General features: G+C 39.4%; 1 protein-coding gene across 7 annotated transcripts in view; it reads right to left on the bottom strand.

Annotated features, from left to right (window-relative positions):
* Positions 1-281: 281 nt before the first annotated feature.
* Positions 282-20,297, bottom strand: part of ncam1a (neural cell adhesion molecule 1a) — a 225,338-nt gene continuing 205,322 nt past the window's right edge. For 4 of the 7 annotated variants that reach the window (XM_089123802.1, XM_089123803.1, XM_089123804.1 and 1 more), the window contains 4 exons: positions 12,947-13,145; positions 12,246-12,359; positions 9,697-10,170; positions 282-4,059 (listed from right to left, as the gene is read on the bottom strand). In XM_089123802.1, the coding sequence (XP_088979928.1) occupies positions 3,936-4,059; positions 9,697-10,170; positions 12,246-12,359; positions 12,947-13,145 (911 nt within the window). In that variant the 3' untranslated portion in view covers positions 282-3,935. The remainder of the gene's footprint in view (positions 4,060-9,696; positions 10,171-12,245; positions 12,360-12,946; positions 13,146-20,297) is intronic. The other 3 variants (XM_089123806.1, XM_089123808.1, XM_089123807.1) reach the window with 1 other exon arrangement.

A 20,297-nucleotide genomic window follows, 5' to 3' on the forward strand; every position in this document is an offset into this window, starting at 1 on the left:
CCATTGTGTATCAAATGCGCTATATAAATAAACGTGCTTTGCCAAAATAAAATAAAAGGGACATTTTAGATGGAAAAACTCGAAAAAGCTCAAATATAAAAAAAATGAAAGCTACTGCAAAATATGAACAAATACTATATTAGTATCAATGCTAAAATAACATTTTTGCCAAGTTAGGAAACTCTTAACAAGCATTTATGAAAACAGTGATAGTCTCACTATGTCCTAAAGTTTCAATGGCCATGATGTGCATGTGAAAGAAAACAGTGGAAACAGACAAATATTTTTCTCATTTTATTGAACACAAGAATTTTTTTGACAGAATGAAGTCAGATATTGTTGTCGGTTAGTATTTACAGCAGTGGCAGTGGGGGGTGGGGTGGGTGGAGGTGACATTTGATTTGTAAAAATCTGTATGCAGCTGTGAGAAGGGCCTCTTGGTAGGGTATGAAGGGATGGATGTCTTATACAGGTCTGAGATGAGAGCGAGATGATGACAGAAACATGTGTGATTTGCTCAGGCGAGGAGCTTTTAATGCTTTCGTTTGAACAGACTTTTGTCTTTAAAGTGGCATGATTGAGGCGGTAAACTGAGTAAATGTACAAAAAATTTGGTCCCATGTTAAATGGCAGTATGAATCAAAAGCTTGTTTTTTTTTTTTTTAGAGAGATCACAAGGAAGAGCTTGTATGCCTCCCGGTACAGTTTCTACAAGCCTCTCAGATGCTTATTAAACTGGAATCCTGCTGGAAACACGTTCAAAGAACTTTCATTATTAATAATTACATTACAAACGCTTAACAGAACACAAACGTACATTCAAAGAGTTCGAAATGTCATGAAACGATTATTTATATATCTGTTCATGAACATACGGATTTGCTACATAATGTTGAACGACTTAATAATGAAAGTTGTTGAAAAGTGTTACCGTCCAACGGCATGAAAGCAAAAGTGACAGCAGTGAGTGTTTGAATGACGTGTTCACTGACATTCAGAAAAATGTACAACAAATAATGCTTTGACATTTTCACTTAGTTAGCAATTCAATCGGTAACCTTAACACCAAAATGACATCCAGTTCAGAATACATTGCATGCTTGTTTCAGGTTTAAAAATAGGCATTTGACCGAATGGGATGAACAAGTGATTTTGTAATTAAATGGCGGATGAGCAGGCAAACCCTCGGGTGCCTAGACAAAGCGTTTTCTATGTGAATATATTTATATTTATAAATGTGTGTATATTTATATATATACGTCTTGTTTTGCATCAGTTAGAAAGAGGCAAGTTGTTGATAATTTGAGAACTTGAGTTTTAAGAAAACCACGATTTACACCCTCAAGGCCTGTTCACACCGGGATGAATTTCATGCACAATATTCACCGACGTTTAACGCATCGTGACTAAACAAAGTGCACCAGTGTGAGTGCGCACACCGATGCGGAAAATTTAAAAAAAAAAAACGCCTAGGGTTCATTTTTTTAGTTTGACGCGGTGCGTCAAAAACTATCCGACCAACGAGAATGGTACTTTTGCTCATGTGTCTGGAGCTTCTGAAGTTACAGTAAAACACAACTTGGGGGCGCTAAAACACAAAACGGTCTTGCCAAGCACACATACGTAACGGAGAAGAACATCTACGCCAATTATCGTAGCCCATAGATATCCACAAAAGAGGCTAGATGTCTTACGGCGGAGTTTCTATCGTCATCACCGGCGGCCATCTTGTCACAGGCAAGCTGATGTAAAATGAGTTATCAGCAAGAACACAAATACTTGAAATGTTTACGGATTTACAAATGGTTTGGTTTCTCACAAACGTTATTAACGTGGCTATAATTCTGGATGATTATTTATTTATACACTTACTCATAAGTATGGAGTGTCATAACTACATCTCTGACGTTTATAACAAACCAAACCGTTTGAAAATCGGTAGAAAATTGAGCAAGTTATGGTTATTTAAAAAGCACAAGCACCATAAAAACAATAATACGAGTGAGCGAGCTGCCCGTGACAAGATGGCCGCCAGGTGCAGACGTCGACCTCCATTGGCCAGTAGTGTGGACGAGATATCCAGCCTTTATTGTGGATATCTATAGCGTAGCCGTCTACACTGCCAGGAAGAGATAAGACGAGGAAGATGCAAGGCAAGATGAATGTAGAGCTGCTGGTCTCGTTGGTGTATGACTGTAAGTGGTATTGCAGAGGAAATGGGCGCCATCTAATGTCAAGGAATGAATTTGCATGTTCACTCGGCTCATCGTCAGCGAAAATCGCTTGGGTGTGAACACAAAAAACGCTGGCGAATAACATGCACCGATATTCATCCCGGTGTGTACGGCCCTTTAGACCCAGAAGACCAAGGAACGACACGTTTGAGCAAAAAACCAAAACTATTATTTTCACAGTTTACAGATCTGGAGCATCTGACAGCGTTGGGGTATGTTGTCACAGAGACCGCAGGCCTGCATACGAGAGGATGTTTATATTGAAGGCACCAACTCCTTTTGTGTCCGTTTTTCACTTCTGCTGCCATTGTGGTTTTTGTTGTTGTTGTTTTTTTTTTTTACATCTTTTTTTTTTATTCTTATCATGAAGAACATCATTTCAACTAACAGCTACGGCTTTCACGACCTATGGAAACGTTTTTTTTAATTCTATTACAAAGAACACACTGTATTGACACTAGGATTTTCACGCATTCACAGTGCACAAGCTTGCAGCCTAAAGAATGAGAAACACTGTACAAAAAGAAAAAAAAAATCAGGCTGAATATTCTTAATGCTACGATCCACACCGGAGTACTATGGCTTAAATAAAAAAAAAAAAAAACAAAAAAAAAAACAAGAATTTGGCTATTTATGACATAAAAATCAAAACAAACATTTTATTTTTGCATCGGAATCGAAAGGGGCGGGGCTTCATTTTAATGCAACGTTTATCAATTATGTGGGCAAATGCCAGAGGAGCAACTTACGGGACGTCCCGTGAGTGTTACGCACAGCAGTACTAGGCCATGAGTGTAACAGCTGTATCTGCATTTCACGTAGAAGCAATGCTTATCCATATCTAAGAGCTCCGGGTTGTTGCTAATGTTTTTTTAAAGGACTTTGCGGGACATTTTTAAGCGAGAATCACTGCGGGAGTCCTCTTTGACTCTCAAATCTTGCTTTAAAGACGTGAATTAAATGGAAGAAACACCAAGTTCGGGGGAAATGGGATGCGTTTGTAATGTGAAAGAATGCACAAGGAACGAGTATGACGATTTGTAAAATGCTAACCGCTAGTTCAGGCTTTTGCTAGAGAAGCAAACGGCGTGTTAATGCGGGATATGCTGTAAACACTCAGGGCTGGAATAAAACAAACCAAAAAAGGACACGTAGAAAAATAATTCGGCAAAGCAAGCAAGCTAAAAATCTATCGTTAAAAAAACAAAAAAAACAATGTGAAAAATAAAATAAAATGTCGGTTGCTTTTGTACATTACTTAACCAAAAGTAAAACATCAAAACTGTTCCCAAAAAAAAAATATTATTATGTGGCAGACAATAACGATGGCAATACTGCATGTAATAAGACCAAACATAACTGAAACAGCACTGTGGTTTGAATGTGTGAAGGCAAAATCTACGGTTCCTCACGGTGACTGACTTCTCATACTGAACATCTTTGAAAGACACTGAGGTCAAGGAGACTAGAGCTGAAGAATCATTCCTTCTTGCGTTTATGAAAGACACTTTTCAATACTAATAACAAAGGGAAAGTAAAAAATAAAAGGCATGTGCGCAAACTCTTTAGGCGCTCTATACATCTACAGACGTGTTTTGATCTGTGAACTCAAAGAAGACACTGAAGAAAGAAACCCTTATATTTGAGACGTGGTGGTGTGGTTCTGTCTGTCTGCGCTGTCGTGCGCTCGCCCATTCCGGATCACGCTTTGCTCTCGTTGCCGTTCGTCTGAGGGGCTTCATTCGGGACTGTCTTCACCTCCGCCGGGGTTTTCTTTACCTCCGTCTCTGGCACTTTGCTTTTGTCATCTACAATGAGTTTTCCACTGGGGGGAGAAAACAGAAAAGAGAGGTTCATCAGCAGTGTCTTTCAGTCTTCTGTTCGGCTGCTTCCTCTCTTTATACTACAGTATTTCCAAGGATACGCTCAGCCAAAAATGAATGTTCTGTCAGGATTATTCACCCTCATAACCTGAATGAATTTCTTTCTTTCTTCAGGGGAACACAAAAGATGGATTCTTGAAAAATATCCCAGGCCTTCTATACAATATCATGAAAGACTGGAGCTTTCACGTTCCACACCATAAAAGTGATCCACATGACTCGTGTTTATTGTCAATGTTACATGGTAGACCTAGGTTTCCTTGGTTCGAGAAGCAATGTATTGATTTGTGAAGGTATGAGTCAAATCTTGCTGATGAATAGGGTTGGGTATCGTTTGAATTTGAAAGATTCTGATTCCGATTCCTTGTTTCGATTCCGGTTCCTAACGATTCTCGATTCCGATTCTTTTAAGAGGCAGGGTCAAGAAAGTTTAGCTAACCTTGCTAACCAACGGCCTTTCTGAAGGAAATAATCTCCTCCTCCTTCTGTAAAAATACTCCTTTTGTCACAAATTTAGCATTTTGCCGAGATTTCGTTATTTTTAGAAAAGTGAAGCCACACTTTGGATCGCCGACGTAAGGTACTCATGTTCGACTCGCGTGGTTATGCCAACACTTCCGGTAGACGCTTCTTCGTTGGTGTTGTTCAGCGGTTTCTTCTTCCGCTCGGCGGACTGTGAATATCGAAACTAGGAATCGAAATTTTAACTTTTGAACGATTTCGGGAAAAACGAAAAGTTAGTCTCGGTTCCAATCGATACTCGATTCTCGATACCCAACCCTACTGATGAATCAGTTCAATGAATTAATTAAACTGTTCGAACGTTTTTGAAGGAAGTCTCTTATGCTCTCCAAAGTTGCATTGATTTGAACAAATACAGTTAATACATCTTTTTTATTTGAACATACTTAATTCTAAGATGGCAGAGCGGAATTTTTAGCATCATGCTGATTAGATACTCATAAAACATTTCTTATTATTATAATCATGGTTGAAAACAGACGTGCTGTAACAATGTCACTTTTGTAACAATGTAAGTCTTTGATCAATTTAATGCATCCTTGTTGAATGAAAGTATGAATTTCATTCAAAAAAATAAAAATATCCCTTCTCACACCAAGCTTTTGAACAGTATAATGCATGAGTCATATGGATCACTTTTATGATGCTATGATACAAGTACTGTTCGTTTTAACCGCTCGTTTCGTGTCTTAGGCCATCAATGTGTACTTACATTTATGAGTCATTAAATCATGTTGAATTTGGACTTCTCTGTGCATGCTCTTTGAGGTGGTGACCATAGACCTCCATTATGTGACTGATAGACACGAATGGTTTGACCTAAAAATATCAAAATTGACACCTACATCTTGGATGCCCTCGAGGTAAGCTAAAACATATCAAAAACTAATTTCAAAGTGAACTATCCCTTTAAGCTGGAAAGCTACATTCCCTAGCCTAGTCAACGTAACTGTATAGAAAAGAGCAATGAGTATATGATTAAACACCTTTTTTGATGAAAACAAAGGGTGAATAAATCATAACAAATGTTCATTTTCGGGTGAACTGTCCCTTTAAGAATTGAGGAAAACGACTTCAGTGTAGCCAATCGATTTCACAGCCCACAGGATCTGCTTGGTTATCTTACGCTAACATTAAATATTATTCATGAGCATGTATGAAGACAGAGGAACAGTGCATGCGGGTATGACTCATAATATCCTGGGACAGTAACAGCAGGACATTGGAGCAGAGAGTTGCCCTTCTGCTGTATAGACTCAGAGACAATCCTCCTAAACGACAGGCATGTTAACCTCTCCCTCTGCGCTTATTGCCTGTGTAATAGTTTGTTGATACACAGAGCGCTTGTCTCTTGGGGTCGGGCTGGAGCAAAACGCATGATAATAAATAATAAATCATAAATAAATGAAAATCATCAGCCGCAAACAGCCCATTACTGAATATTTTACAGGCCCATAGACATTTGTTCTCAAGGGAGCTGACAGAGCACATACTGGGTCTTGAAAAAAAAAAAAAAAGGAAGTTTACTTAAATTATTTCGCAGTAGGCTGATTCTTTCCAAGGGCTGATAATTCTTGTAATGGGATTGACTGTACTAGTGTGCCAAAGCATTCATAAATGCATAATGAACCACGGAAATTAAAGATGAGCTTAGGTGGCAGGGAATCGTGAGGAACAGTCCATGTCGCCTTTTTAACACGTTCCCTACAGCCCTATTTTTAGACACCTGTCCCGCTGTAGGGCTGATATCAGCTGTGAATGACAGTTCATTATATTCGTCAAACATGCCCAGACAGCTCCTTTCATGCAGTGGCGTGGGACCAACATTGGCGGTGTCGAGCTCTCCCGGATACGCCACAGAGAGAGGCTTTGTGAAAAAGAGAATAGTGAGGGTTCTCGAGTTGCAATCTACACGATCTCGGTTGGTACGACACGAGAGCAGGCTGCTTTGACCGTGTCCGAGGTCTGCGCTGTTTGTCCCCTCGGCCGTATGTCATTACACTCATCACAATAAAGCTATCTGATCATATTCTGGGCTCTTATGAAGAGCGGCCGAGTGTGAAGAGTCCCGGCAAAGGACTGTGGCGGACACAAAAGCATCATGAGTGAGCTGGCGTTTCAAGCTAACCTTAGACGAACGGGACAAGCGCGATCTGTCAGTTTGCATCCGTTGCGAAACGTGCAAACTCTCATTCTTTTAAGGAGGGAGTATTGAGAGTTCCATTGATATTCTGCAGGTTTTGTGGGAACCAGGGAAGAGCTCAGGTAGTTGAATATCTACAGACGGAGCCAATAAGCCCAGGTGGCAGCCAATGAAAGGAAGCTTCCCTGGAGTGTTCCAGCTCAAATTAGACAAGTGAGCCGAGCCGAGAGAGAGAACAAGCCTGACGTGCTGACTGGGACGGCTGGGCCATTCATAGACGGTGCAAACTACTGAGCACGAATGGAAGTGGGGAAAACATAGTCTCTGGTAAATATTTAAGAAACGCCATGCTCCCGTTAATTCCCTGCTGGAAGTCTTGGCTGACTGTTTAACAGCCGATTTTCTCTGCACTTCGCAACCGAGCGAGAGAGTTTTGCTTCTGAGGAGGCTGATTCGTGCGAGTCTGGAGACGCCGCTACTTCTGGCTCCATTAAGCTTTCCTCAAAACTAGCAGGACTGAATCTGTAAGATGTGAAATGTTTGTTTAGTTTTGTAATATGCACCAATGAAAGAATGAAAGCACTGCTATTTAGAGGGACTGATATGATGCAAATGGTGGTACATTTTGTGGTGAATTGTAAGTACTTCCACTCTGGCGCATTCAGATTCATGCACCAAATCCCCACAGATGTTGTGTCAGATGGAGAACAAGTCCAGGTTGGATGTGCCAAAGTTCATGGCAGAGAATCTTTGGAATATATTCAAAAGGTTTGTTTGAGGCTGTTTGGATCAACAAAACTAGTTTGGGTTGTCTTCAGAATGTTTCACAAAGACATGGTTTTCAGTGAGAAAAGAACGCTGGTTAATTATTGTGGTGCAGGCGCTTGCATATTTATACTACTAAATCAAAGGTTTAGGGTGTGTAAGGACTTTTTTGAAAGAATACTCTTGTGCCCACAAAGGCTGCATTTATTTGTTAAAAAAAGTTTTTAAAAAAGTAACGTGAAATATTAATATTAATTGCTGATAATTTACTCACCCCCATGTCATCCAAGATGTCCATGTCTTTCTTTCTTCAGTCGAAAAGAAATTAAGGTTTTTGATGAAAACATTCCAGGATTTTTCTCCATATAATGGACTTCAATGGGAACCAAACGGTTCAAGGCCCAAAAGACAGTTTCAGTGCAAACTGCAAACTGTTCAAAGGGCTTTTAACAATTCCAGACGATGAATAAGGGTCTTATCAATTGAAACGATTGTTTAAGATAACAAAGTTTATGTTTTATAAGCTCAAATATTCGCCTTGTTCTGTGATGCGCGTTCGTGACTCTCCTGTTCGAACTCGTTTATCAAAAATGAATGAATCTTTTCTGTCATTTGGTTCATTCAACGAATGAAATGAACGAATTGACTCAGGAAAAGATTTGTTCATTTTGATGAACGAGTTCAAACAGGAGAGTTACAAACGCGCATCACAGAACAAAGCAAGGCGTACATTTGAGCTTATAAAACTTAAACTTTTTTTTTCTTTTAAATGAGCGATCGTTTCGCTTGATAAGACCCTTATTCACCATCTGAAATCGTTTAAAGCCCTTTGAACAGTTTGAAGTTTGCACTGAAACTGTCGTTTGGACCTTGAACCGTTTGGTTCCCAGTAAAGTGCATTATATGGAGAAAAATCCTGGAATGTTTTCATCAAAAACCTTAATTTCTTTTTGACTGAAGAAAGAATGACATAGACATCTTGGATGACATGGGGGTGAGTAAATTATCAGCAAAAGTTTTTTTTAAAGTGAACTAATCCTTTAATATGTAATGTTACTGTATATATTCATATATTTAGATTTTTTTGCATCACTACTGCAGTCTTCGGTGTCACATGATCCTTCAGAAATCATTCTAATATGCTGATTTGCTGCTTAAGAAACATTTTTAATATTCTTAATATTTCTGTGAAACTGTGAAACAATTTTTGTTTCAAGCTTTTGTGATGAATAGAAGGATCTTACTCACCCCAAACTTTTAAATATCAAATGCAAAAAGTGAACTGAACCGTGACTGATACGACAACCAGACACATTTTTTCTGTCCAACTCAGTGATGATTTTGGACAGAATAAACAAATTTGGAGATCATCTGGGAACATAAAATCTAAAAATGAAGCAATAATCATTTCCTCCATAATAAAACATCATATTGTAGTTTTTCTTAAAATAGGTACAGTAGTTTTGTTACAGTGTTATTTTAGCTCCATGGTGCTATTTTAATAAATACATGTTTCACAGTTGTTTTCCCCCTCATTGTTTGTCACCAATACTCACTTTGATGACTAGATTTTTGCATCAGCTGGCCATTTGAAGTTGGCCATTTCACCCACAGAGCTACAAATGACACTGCACCTCGTCTGCTGTGTTAACGTAATTACAATGATCATACATTAGCCTTCTCTAAGACGCTCTTTTTTCAATAGCACCATTAATGCTACTAATTTATTCCTCACTGTCCTTTTGAGCTTTGAAAGCCATCATTTCAAATCATCAGCTGTGGAATTGTGCCATTTGAAATTGTGTGGCTCATTGTGAGGCTCTGCCAGCGATAATGGAGGAATCAATTAGCTCGCTCTGAAAAACACAACCAAAAGAACCATTTTACACATTGGTGTGTTTTGAGGCGCCATCCCTGAACTGTTTTTTACTGGGGTGGAAATAAATCTGTGCAAACTCTCTCAGTATAGAGAATACGCCAAGATTGAAGATGCAAGAGGAACCTGATGAAATTAGACATTGAGAAGTGAGAAGAAACTGAGTGAGTTATAGGAAGGGGGGGTTGGGGTGACGAAGAAAACAGATGAGGAAGTTGGAGATGGTTAAGGACAGGGACACAAACACAACTAAACATCTAGAGGTGGCCATACTCGTCCTGGTTGGGTGCGGACGGTGTGCTGGATGAGTCGCTGGAGGGCTTGACCAGCGCATCCTTGGCAAGGTCACTATCTGTGGTCGGGTGGGCTCCTCCCTGTACCTGAGAGTCCTTACTTTGGGGGGGACTGGCCAGCTCGGCCGGGCTCTGGCCAACAGCTTTGGCCAGATCTGCAGGGGTTGAATCAGACGGCTGGGGGGCTTCTAAGGACTTTGAGGTTTGACTGGAGGGCGTTTCGCTCAGGTCCACCAGAGGGGCCACGGCTGCAGGAGCAGCTTGCGGGGAGGTGGGAGAGGTGACGCTAGGTTTGGGGGTGCTGGATTGGGGAGTAGGCTTAGGGTCGGCCGCAGGTGCGGTGCTCGAGGTAAGGGTGGTGCTATCACTAGCAGGACTGTCAGTGCCGGGGTCAGAGTTAGTGGTTACAGAGGGAAGCAAGTCCACTACCGTTGCTGTGGTGTCAGCAGCGTGCCTGTGAGGACAACGGGAAGAGAGAGAGGAGAGACGGGGGAAAAAGAGATCCACACAAAGAAAAAGGTGGGGGAGAGGAGGGAGGGAAGGAAAGCCAAGGCAAAATACACATACATAAGTCCAACATGCATTAAAATAAAACATACCATGTTAGATAATTGCAAAAAAAGTGAGGGGTCTGTTAGGGCTGCACGATTAATCGCAATTTCCATGTAATCGCACTTAAAACGATTTGGCTGCGATTATTTTGAATACGCAGCTTCTCATACTGTAGATGTGCGGCTCTGTAAACGCTTGTCCATTTGAAAGCACTGAGTTTGAGTCACTTATAACATCAAACATCTTTCCAAACATGAGAAGCATTTATGAATCTCTTGTTAGAGAACATTTAAAGGCACACTATGCAAGATTTGTACCTTAAGGGCCAATCCCAATTCTACCCCTTCACGTTCCCCTAGCCCTACCCCTTCGCCTTCCCCTTGACCCTTGAAACAGAGTGGCAATGCGTAGGGGTGAAAATATTCCCCTAAGAAATGGGACACCACTACGCCTCCGTTAAACGTCATATATAACAGCTTCAAAGTCGTTTCGGTGGTAAACAAAGTCGTAGTAGGGCGAATCATCCTGGTAGTAAAACGCCGCTGGACATGCCTTGACAAATCTTGCGAGAATCACGAAATGCTTTACGGCAACGACGTCACACACATCAACAACAACATATGAGGCCACTTGCGCGCATCCAAGAAAACTCGGTCAGAATCAGAAATGTCAATAAAAAGGAAAAGAGAATCGGACCGTGCTAGAAACCGGACAAGAGTCCCACTCAGGCTTTCACTCGTTGGCGCGAGCTTAAAAGCAGCACTGGATGCAACAGCGATGCTGACCTGGCGATCTTGTTGACGGATTTATAAGTAAATCTCTTATTTGTAAACTTGTTTGCGTTCTATGTTGTATGTTGCTGCGCTGGCTTGTAGTATGTCATTTTTTATGGTGCTGTTTATTCATCCATTGTTGATAACTAGACCAGTTCAATAATTCCCACATATGTCTAGCTAGCTTTCGATTACCAGAGCTACTGTAACAAACAGTCGTTTCTCTTAATTTTGTCTTTTTTCGTTATGTTTTATTGCCTAGCTTGCCACAAGAGCTAGTTTGCCAGCTGAACTCAGGTGTTGTGATAACGTAACGTTAGTCCTGTGTCTGGTTCGAAGTTGAATTAATTATCTTTTATTGTCTTTAATTGATTTTAATTAACTGTTGATTAAATAGTGTAATTGAGCACAATGTGCTAACTATTATGTTAAATTGTAAAAATCCTGTCTAATGAAATCATAACGGCCAATGTTATGAAATAATGCGACATACATTTAACTTTATTGATGTCATCTGACATTTTGTAATGTTTACATTACAATCAAACAATCCAAATAAAATCCAGCAAGCAAACGTGATAGGCAACTTTATTATTATAAAGTAGTTTAACACTTGACAAATAGTTATTATTAACCTATTACCATCATCAGTAGTTCAGTAGACTATGCAGTAACGCAAGTTACGATTATTTGCGACACTGCAATTACATCACAGCGGGTCTAGGGGTCGCTGTTTCACAAAAACATCAGAGCTGCATAGTGTGCCTTTAGTAACATGCTTTACTCCAAACTCACTTCGTAACGACAGCTGAGCATCCTTCAGTGAGATGATGTGGCTTCTTACACAGACTGAGGCAGTAGTGTGTTTATAAGTCACATTTAAACGTTTCAATCTTCTGTTTATTTAGCTATAGTGATAGTATGATGCCCATTAGGGATTTTCTGCGGCGGGGCATATTTGGCATGTCTGCGCGAGAGCGCCCTCTGGGGTTCAGATGGAGCAGCATTTATTACTGATCAGCCACTGTGCATAAAATAATCACAGCCTTTGCCAAATCGCATGCAGTTTCGTTGGGATTAAATGTGCAGCCCTTTTGTGTAGTATCTATAGTATTAAACTACCACGGAGAGACCATTGAAAGGGATGTTAATAACCTAAAGAAAAGATCGGACATGGATTGAGTGTGTGTTTTTAGCGACTCACTCGGGGTCGGTCAGAGGGGTGGTCTCATTGGGTTCAGTGGGACCTCCTCCATGGTTTGGTGTGTTCTCTTCCTCGGTCCTTACCTCCACAATGGGCTCCTTAGACTCGTCCTTACTGTAACAGATGACACACCACGGTTAGCAGAGGGTTTATTGCTCACAAACATCCGCTGAACTTTCTTGGCAGTTAAAGTGAAGAAAAACAGTTAACAAAATTGAAATATACTTTATTCTAACAGAAAGAAAATACATGCTAAATTGCTAAATAACGGCTTTTTAGTAAAAACATTTCATTAAAAATTGAAATATACTTAGATTACACTGTTATATTTCTGACACATACAACATAGTGTCATAAATATTATATGGGTGAGCCCTTTAGTGCATTAAAATTACATAAAAGTGTGGACTAGCTTCTCTGAAAAGGAATTTTCAATGGCTATAAAACAGAGGCAACCAGAGGCATCTTCTCATTCCTAACCAGCATGCACCTCTCCTCCTCTCCTCTTATCTTAACACTGCTGCCATGAGCCAATATTCACATCATTCTCATTCATGGAGTCAGATATGTCACAATCAGCCCCTGCCTCAATCCCTCCTGTAGAGCTGATGGGGGCGATAATGACGGGAGAGTGGTTATGGATGGCGTTATCGGACAAGGGAACACACACAGATGAGAGGTGAAGGAAAAGACAGGCTCACGTGAAAGCGGCTTTCCCCTCCTCGATATCCTTGCCCTTGGCAGAGGGCCCAGACTTGCCGCAGAAGTTGACAGCGATGCACATGAGGAGGCCGCACTTGTTGAGGAAGTAGCATGTGACATCCACGCCGAAGAGGAGCAGGATGAAGACCACGATGAGGATGCCCACGATAGCTCCGGTGCCCAAACCTGCGCTGGTTTCTTTGGGAAAGAGGAGAAATTCAAATCGAAATAATGTCATTTGTATGCCAGGCTTTAAATTGTGAGTTTCCACAGTGTCAAACACTACATTTATATGCAATCTATTTTGTACGTCGGTTGTACTACTTTAAATTGGTTTGTTGAAGGCAGTTAAGAATAAAGCCAGCACACACCAATTAAACTACATAAGGACGCATTCACTAATTTGACAATCATAAAACCTGCATTTTTTTTTTCACTAAACACCAGCAATCCAGTTAACAAGATACTGAATGTGCTGCTTTGTATTTAAATGAAAGAGGTAATTCACCCAAAAATGAATATTCTGTCATCATCATTTACTCACCCTCATGTCTTTCTAAACATGTTTGAAAGATGACTTTCTTTATTCTGAGGAAGATTAATGAACATATTTTGAGGAATGTTTCAACTGGGGCGTTGATGGCGCAGTGGATACGACACATGCCTTTGGTGTGAGATACCCGGGTTGGAATCCACTGCAAGACACTTAACCCCTAGTTGCTCCAGAGGCGTGCGACCTCTGACATATATAGCAATTGTAAGTCGCTTTGGATAAAAGCGTCAGCTAAATGAATAAATGTGACTTCATCTGCATACAATGAAAGTCACTGGACCCCATTGACATTCATTATGTGGACAAAAAGGATACTTTTTTATTTATTCTAGAAAAAAAGAAGTACATATTGGTTTAAAATGACATTTGGGTGAGTAAATGTTGATAGAATTTTTATTTTTGGGTAAACTTCCCCTTCAAGTCATTGTTTTTAGTGAAAACATGCCCTCCTTTCTATGCAAATGACGAATTATTTTAGACCTCACAAAAGGTAATGTCACGCCTTCCACGAGCCATCAACAGAATTTTGTGGTTGTGTACATCTTCTATTAATCAAAGCAGCAGTAATTCATCAAATAATCAAGCGATGCAGAAGAGCAATATAACCGGGCGTATGTCCAAATGCATGTAAATTAGTCCATGTCGCATTTTAAAGAGGTGGTTGGATCACAAAACCATGCTGTAGAGCTCCAGAAAAGAATGCCAGATCAGGGTTATCTGATACGTCCTTCACAACCTAGTAAGATCAGGAACTGCGCAATGCAAATAGCACAGATTATGTGGGCATGTTTGCACCGTTACCTGATTTGCATAACTCCTTCATAGAATCAGAATCACTAAAACAACAAGCGTGTGCAAATAAACAGCGCCGTCAGTTCATTCTTTGTGAATTCCCCCCCATGATGTTTAGGTTGTGACAGATTGTCAATTCCATGTGTTATCCAAACACGGCATACAACATAACATCACATACAGTGTCATTCTGAAGCAGGGCGTTCATTACTCACATGGAAATGAACCCAGCATGCTTATTCAGAGACATCATTTAGTCTCTTTGTTCAGAACTTCAGCAGTCTTGTTCTGAACATTAACTACAATGCTTGTTCATATTCATGCACATATTTCAACAGAGAAATTACACTGGCATGGAATGGTGAAGATAATCTTAATATTCAGAGCCTTGACTTATGGGATAACTCCTGCATACACATCTACAAACACAGTCATACTGATGAAAATAAAGAAAACACCATGTTAAAGGAATAAGGAACAACACAAGCACAACTGTGTTTTCAGACCATGAAAACAAAGACTACTTACCAGGAATGACAACCTACACCATGAAAATGCTAAATAAATGCAGGATCTACTAGAATGGACACATATGGTCTGTATCAGTAAACAAAACGCACAATGAAAACGGTTTAATAAATATCGACTATATGGATCTTTATGCTACTGTACATCGGTAAACCTGTGGCAATTCATATTGATTCAGTCTTCTCCTATGCTTTCACTATGCTCTATTAGATCATTCAGCAGAAATATTTGATTTAGATGTGGGAAGAGAACGTTGATGTTATGAAGATGATGATTTTAGAGAGGCCAGTATACAAAACATAAACACATTTTTTTGACAGATTATAACATTAAAATTAAATCAAATGAATAAAATATATATGAGTAATTAAAAAATTAAAATTAAAAAAGCAGTTATATATATATATATATATATATATATATATAAATATTAGATTAGGGCTGTCAAATGATCAAATGATTAATCGCATTCCAAAATAAAAGTTTGTTTACATAATATATATGGGTGCACTGTGTATAATTATTTTGTATATATATATAAATACACACACATGCATGTATATTTAAGAAAAAAAATATTATTTTATTTGTATTTATTTATAATATAAATTATATATAAATATATATATACAGTACATACATGAAAATATTTCTTAAATATATACAAGCATGTATATATTATATATATTTATATATAAATTATACACAGTTCACCCACATATATTATTTAAAAACAAACTTTTATTTTGGATGTGATTAATCGCGATTAATAGTTTGACAGCCCTAATATATATATACATACACACACACAGCTTGATGACTTGATGATTAATATTTGGACTGCAAAAATTGAGCTAACTTACTGTATTGTTAGCCTAACACTCCAATTGGCACTTTATTCAAGTATTCTCATGAGTATATTATACGGTCATAGATTATACCATGAATTAAGATTCATTCAATTAAGAACAAACCAAGTGCATTTGCAATTAGGCTGATACCGAGTTCTAGGCAACTTTGTATGAATTGTCTCTAATGAGATGTCCTTCTAAATCATTGATGGAACCATATAAAACACCCGAAAGACCTAAAACACATCTACATGTATCAAGGAGATCATGAATTATGGATGCACTTATCAGAGACCTGGAGGAAAAATACATTAGAAAAAAATTGTTCTAAGAAGAAAAAAAAAAACAAAAAAAAAAAAAACAAACAACAGCAAAAAAAAAAACACCTCATCACAACCCACGGCTACAAAAAAAAAAAAAAAAAAAAAATACTGCTCTAAGAGAACTATCAAGACGTGCCATATATTTTTAATGAAATGTGGACTTTGAAACATGTATCATAGGTAATCTGGTGCTGTGGACGTTGTGATGAAATAGCCATGGCAGAAGTCGCCACACTCTGTGGAAGTGTATCGAAGGCTGGGCAACGAGAGGTAGAGCTGACAGATTTAATCTACCGGCCAGCCAGGAGAGGGCCAAAACACTTCTCCTAGCTTGGAGCGTGGAGTGGGTCGTAGTTGTTTTCCTGGGCTTCAGCCTGCATTTTAACAAGTGCGATAAATCACGGCACACATCTGAGCACAAAGGCACACTGAGCTCCCACACTGGCCAAAAACACCCTGCTCTGCTGACTCAGCACTGTGCATAAAAGGTCTTCTGGATGCTCCAGCCGTTTCCACATATTCCAAACCTTATCTCATTCTGAATACTGAAAACTGGTGTGTTCCTGAACAAAAAAGTGCATGTTACAGTGCGTTGGGTTGAATCAAGGTGCTCTGGAATACCTGGGTAAAATTATTTTAGCATTCAACCTTCATCACTGGCAATCAATTCTGGACATATTTTTTAAGCCAATCGCCTGAGGTGTACTGTAAATGTCATGTGACAAATCACATTAGAACCACAGGAAAATTATACATTGCAATGCTGATTGGTTGATTGGAAAACAGTAAAAATAATAATATAATTGTATATAATCATAATCTACATCTTGGACGCCCTTGAGGTAAGCTAAAACATATCAAAAATTAATTTCTTAATTCATTTAATTATATATAATATGATACAATATAATATATGAAAGTTTGTGGCAACTTTTGAATGGCCATCGATGAAAAAAAAATATAGGATTTTGTCCTCTGAATTGTGTAGTAATGGCACCTACCAGCAGGGGCTAGATCTAAGCTCATGCTAATTTGACCCCCCTAGAGTGAATATTACATACAAATGAGTAAAAAAAAATAAATAAACAAGAGAGACATCGACATTGTAAAAATCCACAACAGATCACTAAATATTGCTTCAATGCTCCAGAGGCATCTGCTAAATGTGACTTATCGCTAGCAGCCCGTTTTAACCTTCGCGGTGAGTACGGTCATTACAAATGTTCAGTGTGTTCCGAGGACTCTCAGGTTATTCACCTCCAGACTTGACACTTGCCTTCATCTCCAGTCACTCTCAGTGATAAGTGCGAACAAGCAGCACTTCAGCCTGTGCCAAGTTTGGATTCTCAACTCATTTTGCCTCTGGTTCTGTTAGTCTGAATGAAGCTGATGATCCATCCCGGGTGGCATTAAACATTCCAGACGGGCCAAACGGGGTGCTGTTTTTCTGATGAAATGTCACCTAGCACCAACACACAGTGATTAAGGACAGAAACGCACCTGGATATGAATGATGAGCCCGACAAACTGATTGGCACATGCGTTTCCAGGAGTCAAAACTCCAGGGCGCATCACTTTATTACCATGAGAATCCATTCCAAAATGGGAAATAAATGCTACTCCATTTTATTGAACAAACAACCCCCATTTATTTTCATAGCCCTGCCTAATATATGAGCTTTATTTAATGTAAGACACTTAATTACATTAGTTGCACTTTACTCGACACCCTCCCAGAAAATGCCTGCATAGGTCTTGCATAATAATGGCACTCATATCTCAGCTCTCGATGGCATACGGCAGCCTTTGACGTGTAAACTGACCACCACCTTCTTTAATGCGGACAGTCGGCTGGAGGTCAATCGGCATCCCTGCCTGTATTCGTCCATCGCTAATGTTCAAAACTGATTTATACGGTTACAACGGAGGTGGTGCCATGCACACAAGAACACTTGTGGGTTTCGCATTAAAATTCAGTCTGGGGGTCGTTTATGTTAAATCCCGTCTAAGCAAGAAAAAAAACAGCCTTAAGGAATTTAGCATTTCAGAGAAGAGATGGTCAATCCGAAGTACTGAAGAACACTCCTGCCCTTTAAAAGTAAAAGGCTCTGCGGGTCCCTCTGAACTGACATTGAGCACCATGTCATCATGGGACAAACACATGAAACGGTCACGCATTACAGTCCCATGCAACCCGCTGCCGCGAGATTTCAAAACCATGTTGCGTTTGTTAGAAACAATCTATCCAGCTTACCGTATTTTCTTAGAACGTACAATGATTACTGCATGACACCATACTGGTATGTGTATACAAAACATGTATTACAGAACATAATTAAATTACACTGTTGAAAATGACACTTATTGACGTGAATGAGTTTAACAGCAGTAGCATTAGTTTTGAACGGTCTTTTCAAGTAAGAAGCAGAGAAGAGAATGTAAATAAAAGTCCATTACAGAAAGTATATATTTTCTGAATCATCTAAAATTATGTACATTTTTGTCACAAAATACACGTTTTTCATGTCAACACACACACACACGCGGTGCCTATTCCTTAAAACACCCTTCCAAAATGAGTTAATATCTTAATAATAATAGAAAAAAAAAGAACATAAGAAACTTCAAATCAATGAAGGTGATCTTCTCCTAAATGGGCCCTAGAATAATTATATCGAGATTAACATCAATCTTCTTGATGGGGAAAGATTTTCTACAACATTCCCAAAAGTCCATGGTCTGAAAAACACATTTTCAAACTCACCAACGCTGCCTTGCATAAACATACAACTAATAAGAAACTGAAAATGACAAGAAACAAAAAAGAAAACAGAATGATACAAGCACCGAACACTCTGCTTAATTCCGATAACATGTAACTGATATTCTTTTTTGTTTGTTTGTTTAGCCTGCGAGAGGATCAGAAGGCGTAGAAAACTGAAGGGTGCGGCTGAAGAGTGGATGGGGATCCTCTCCTCTGGCGAGCCACACTTTATGAGAGCACTAGCACAGTCAGCATGGAGAACATGAGAGTGACGAGAGCGTACGTCACAGAGGAGCAGCCAAGGGTTGCTGAGACCACACATCCCACACCACCACCACCAAAAAAAAACACACCAGGGACAGTGCACAGGAAAAGAAGAGGCCAAAATGGAAACCAAACAAAAACATTTGGAGTGCGTGTTTGAAAATGCGATGGTCCGGTGATGTCCGATTTTACACATGGAGACAGAAAAAGGGAAAGAGGGAGGGAAGGAAAAAACAGGGAAAGAAATCGGGAGAGAGAAAAAAGAGAGAGACAGAGAATAGGTCAAATACAGAAAAATAAGTTTGAAAGGTTAATCAAGATTAGAAAAGAATATCAAAGGAAAGTTCAAGCAAGTTAGTAAAAAAACAAAAGTAAGAAGGCCGTAGCATGTTAAAAGCACAGTCGAGAATGAAAGGACAACGATAGCCAGATGATGGGAAATATGGAATGACAAGGGACACGAAGACGCATACAATCAAGAAACACGGATCAGACAACTTTCCTGGTATTTGACGTTACTGTACCCGTCTACATAAACGTTACCGCGAATTTCGGTACATCGTTCTTTAAAGGTGAAGTGTCTCATTTCTCACAGAGATTGTGTCTACGAATGGCTTATTCTTGAGCAGTGATAGAGAAGTGTTGTGATATTATTTTAAATTAAAAAATACACACTTCAACTTTAAACAAGCGCTTCAAGGAAAATTGCATTCAAATGAATTCGACACCAAATTAGGAAACAGGCTTTCGTCTTTTTCAGTTGCAAACACCAGGGAAATGTTGCCCAGTCAGAAAACAAGGTGAAACAAACAGGTTATGATGCAATACAGTGTAATACTGTTCTGGATGACTGAATACGTTTTCTTGATGTTACTTAGAACGGGCATTGTATTAGATAAGCTTTTACTCCATTTCAACTGTAGCTGGGGAGATTTGGATTAGAGGAAGTAGAGACTCAGCATTTGTCTAGCGGCCAGGGTTGAGCTCAACCCCACTCCCTGTACCATGCACCGAAATGCCTCCCAATTTGAATTCCTGACAAACTCATGTGATAACATCAGCTTCCCAGATTGTTCCACGTGCTTCTAACCTGCCTCACGCACGCTGGTCCGAATAGCTGTTTTTGGACCAGCTTTTCAAAGGGCAGCTGCTCCATCTGAGGCTATGCAGATGTTAGGCTAAAAATAAAGCCGCTTTTGAAACTCCCACATGTTACACATTGAGGTTAACAACTCTGCAATGTGTAAGTGTGGCAAGATGGGAAACGGGACAAAG

This window comes from Pimephales promelas, chromosome 19, assembly GCF_988280905.1.
Source record: "Pimephales promelas chromosome 19, fPimPro1.hap1.1, whole genome shotgun sequence".
Taxonomy (NCBI): domain Eukaryota; kingdom Metazoa; phylum Chordata; class Actinopteri; order Cypriniformes; family Leuciscidae; genus Pimephales; species Pimephales promelas.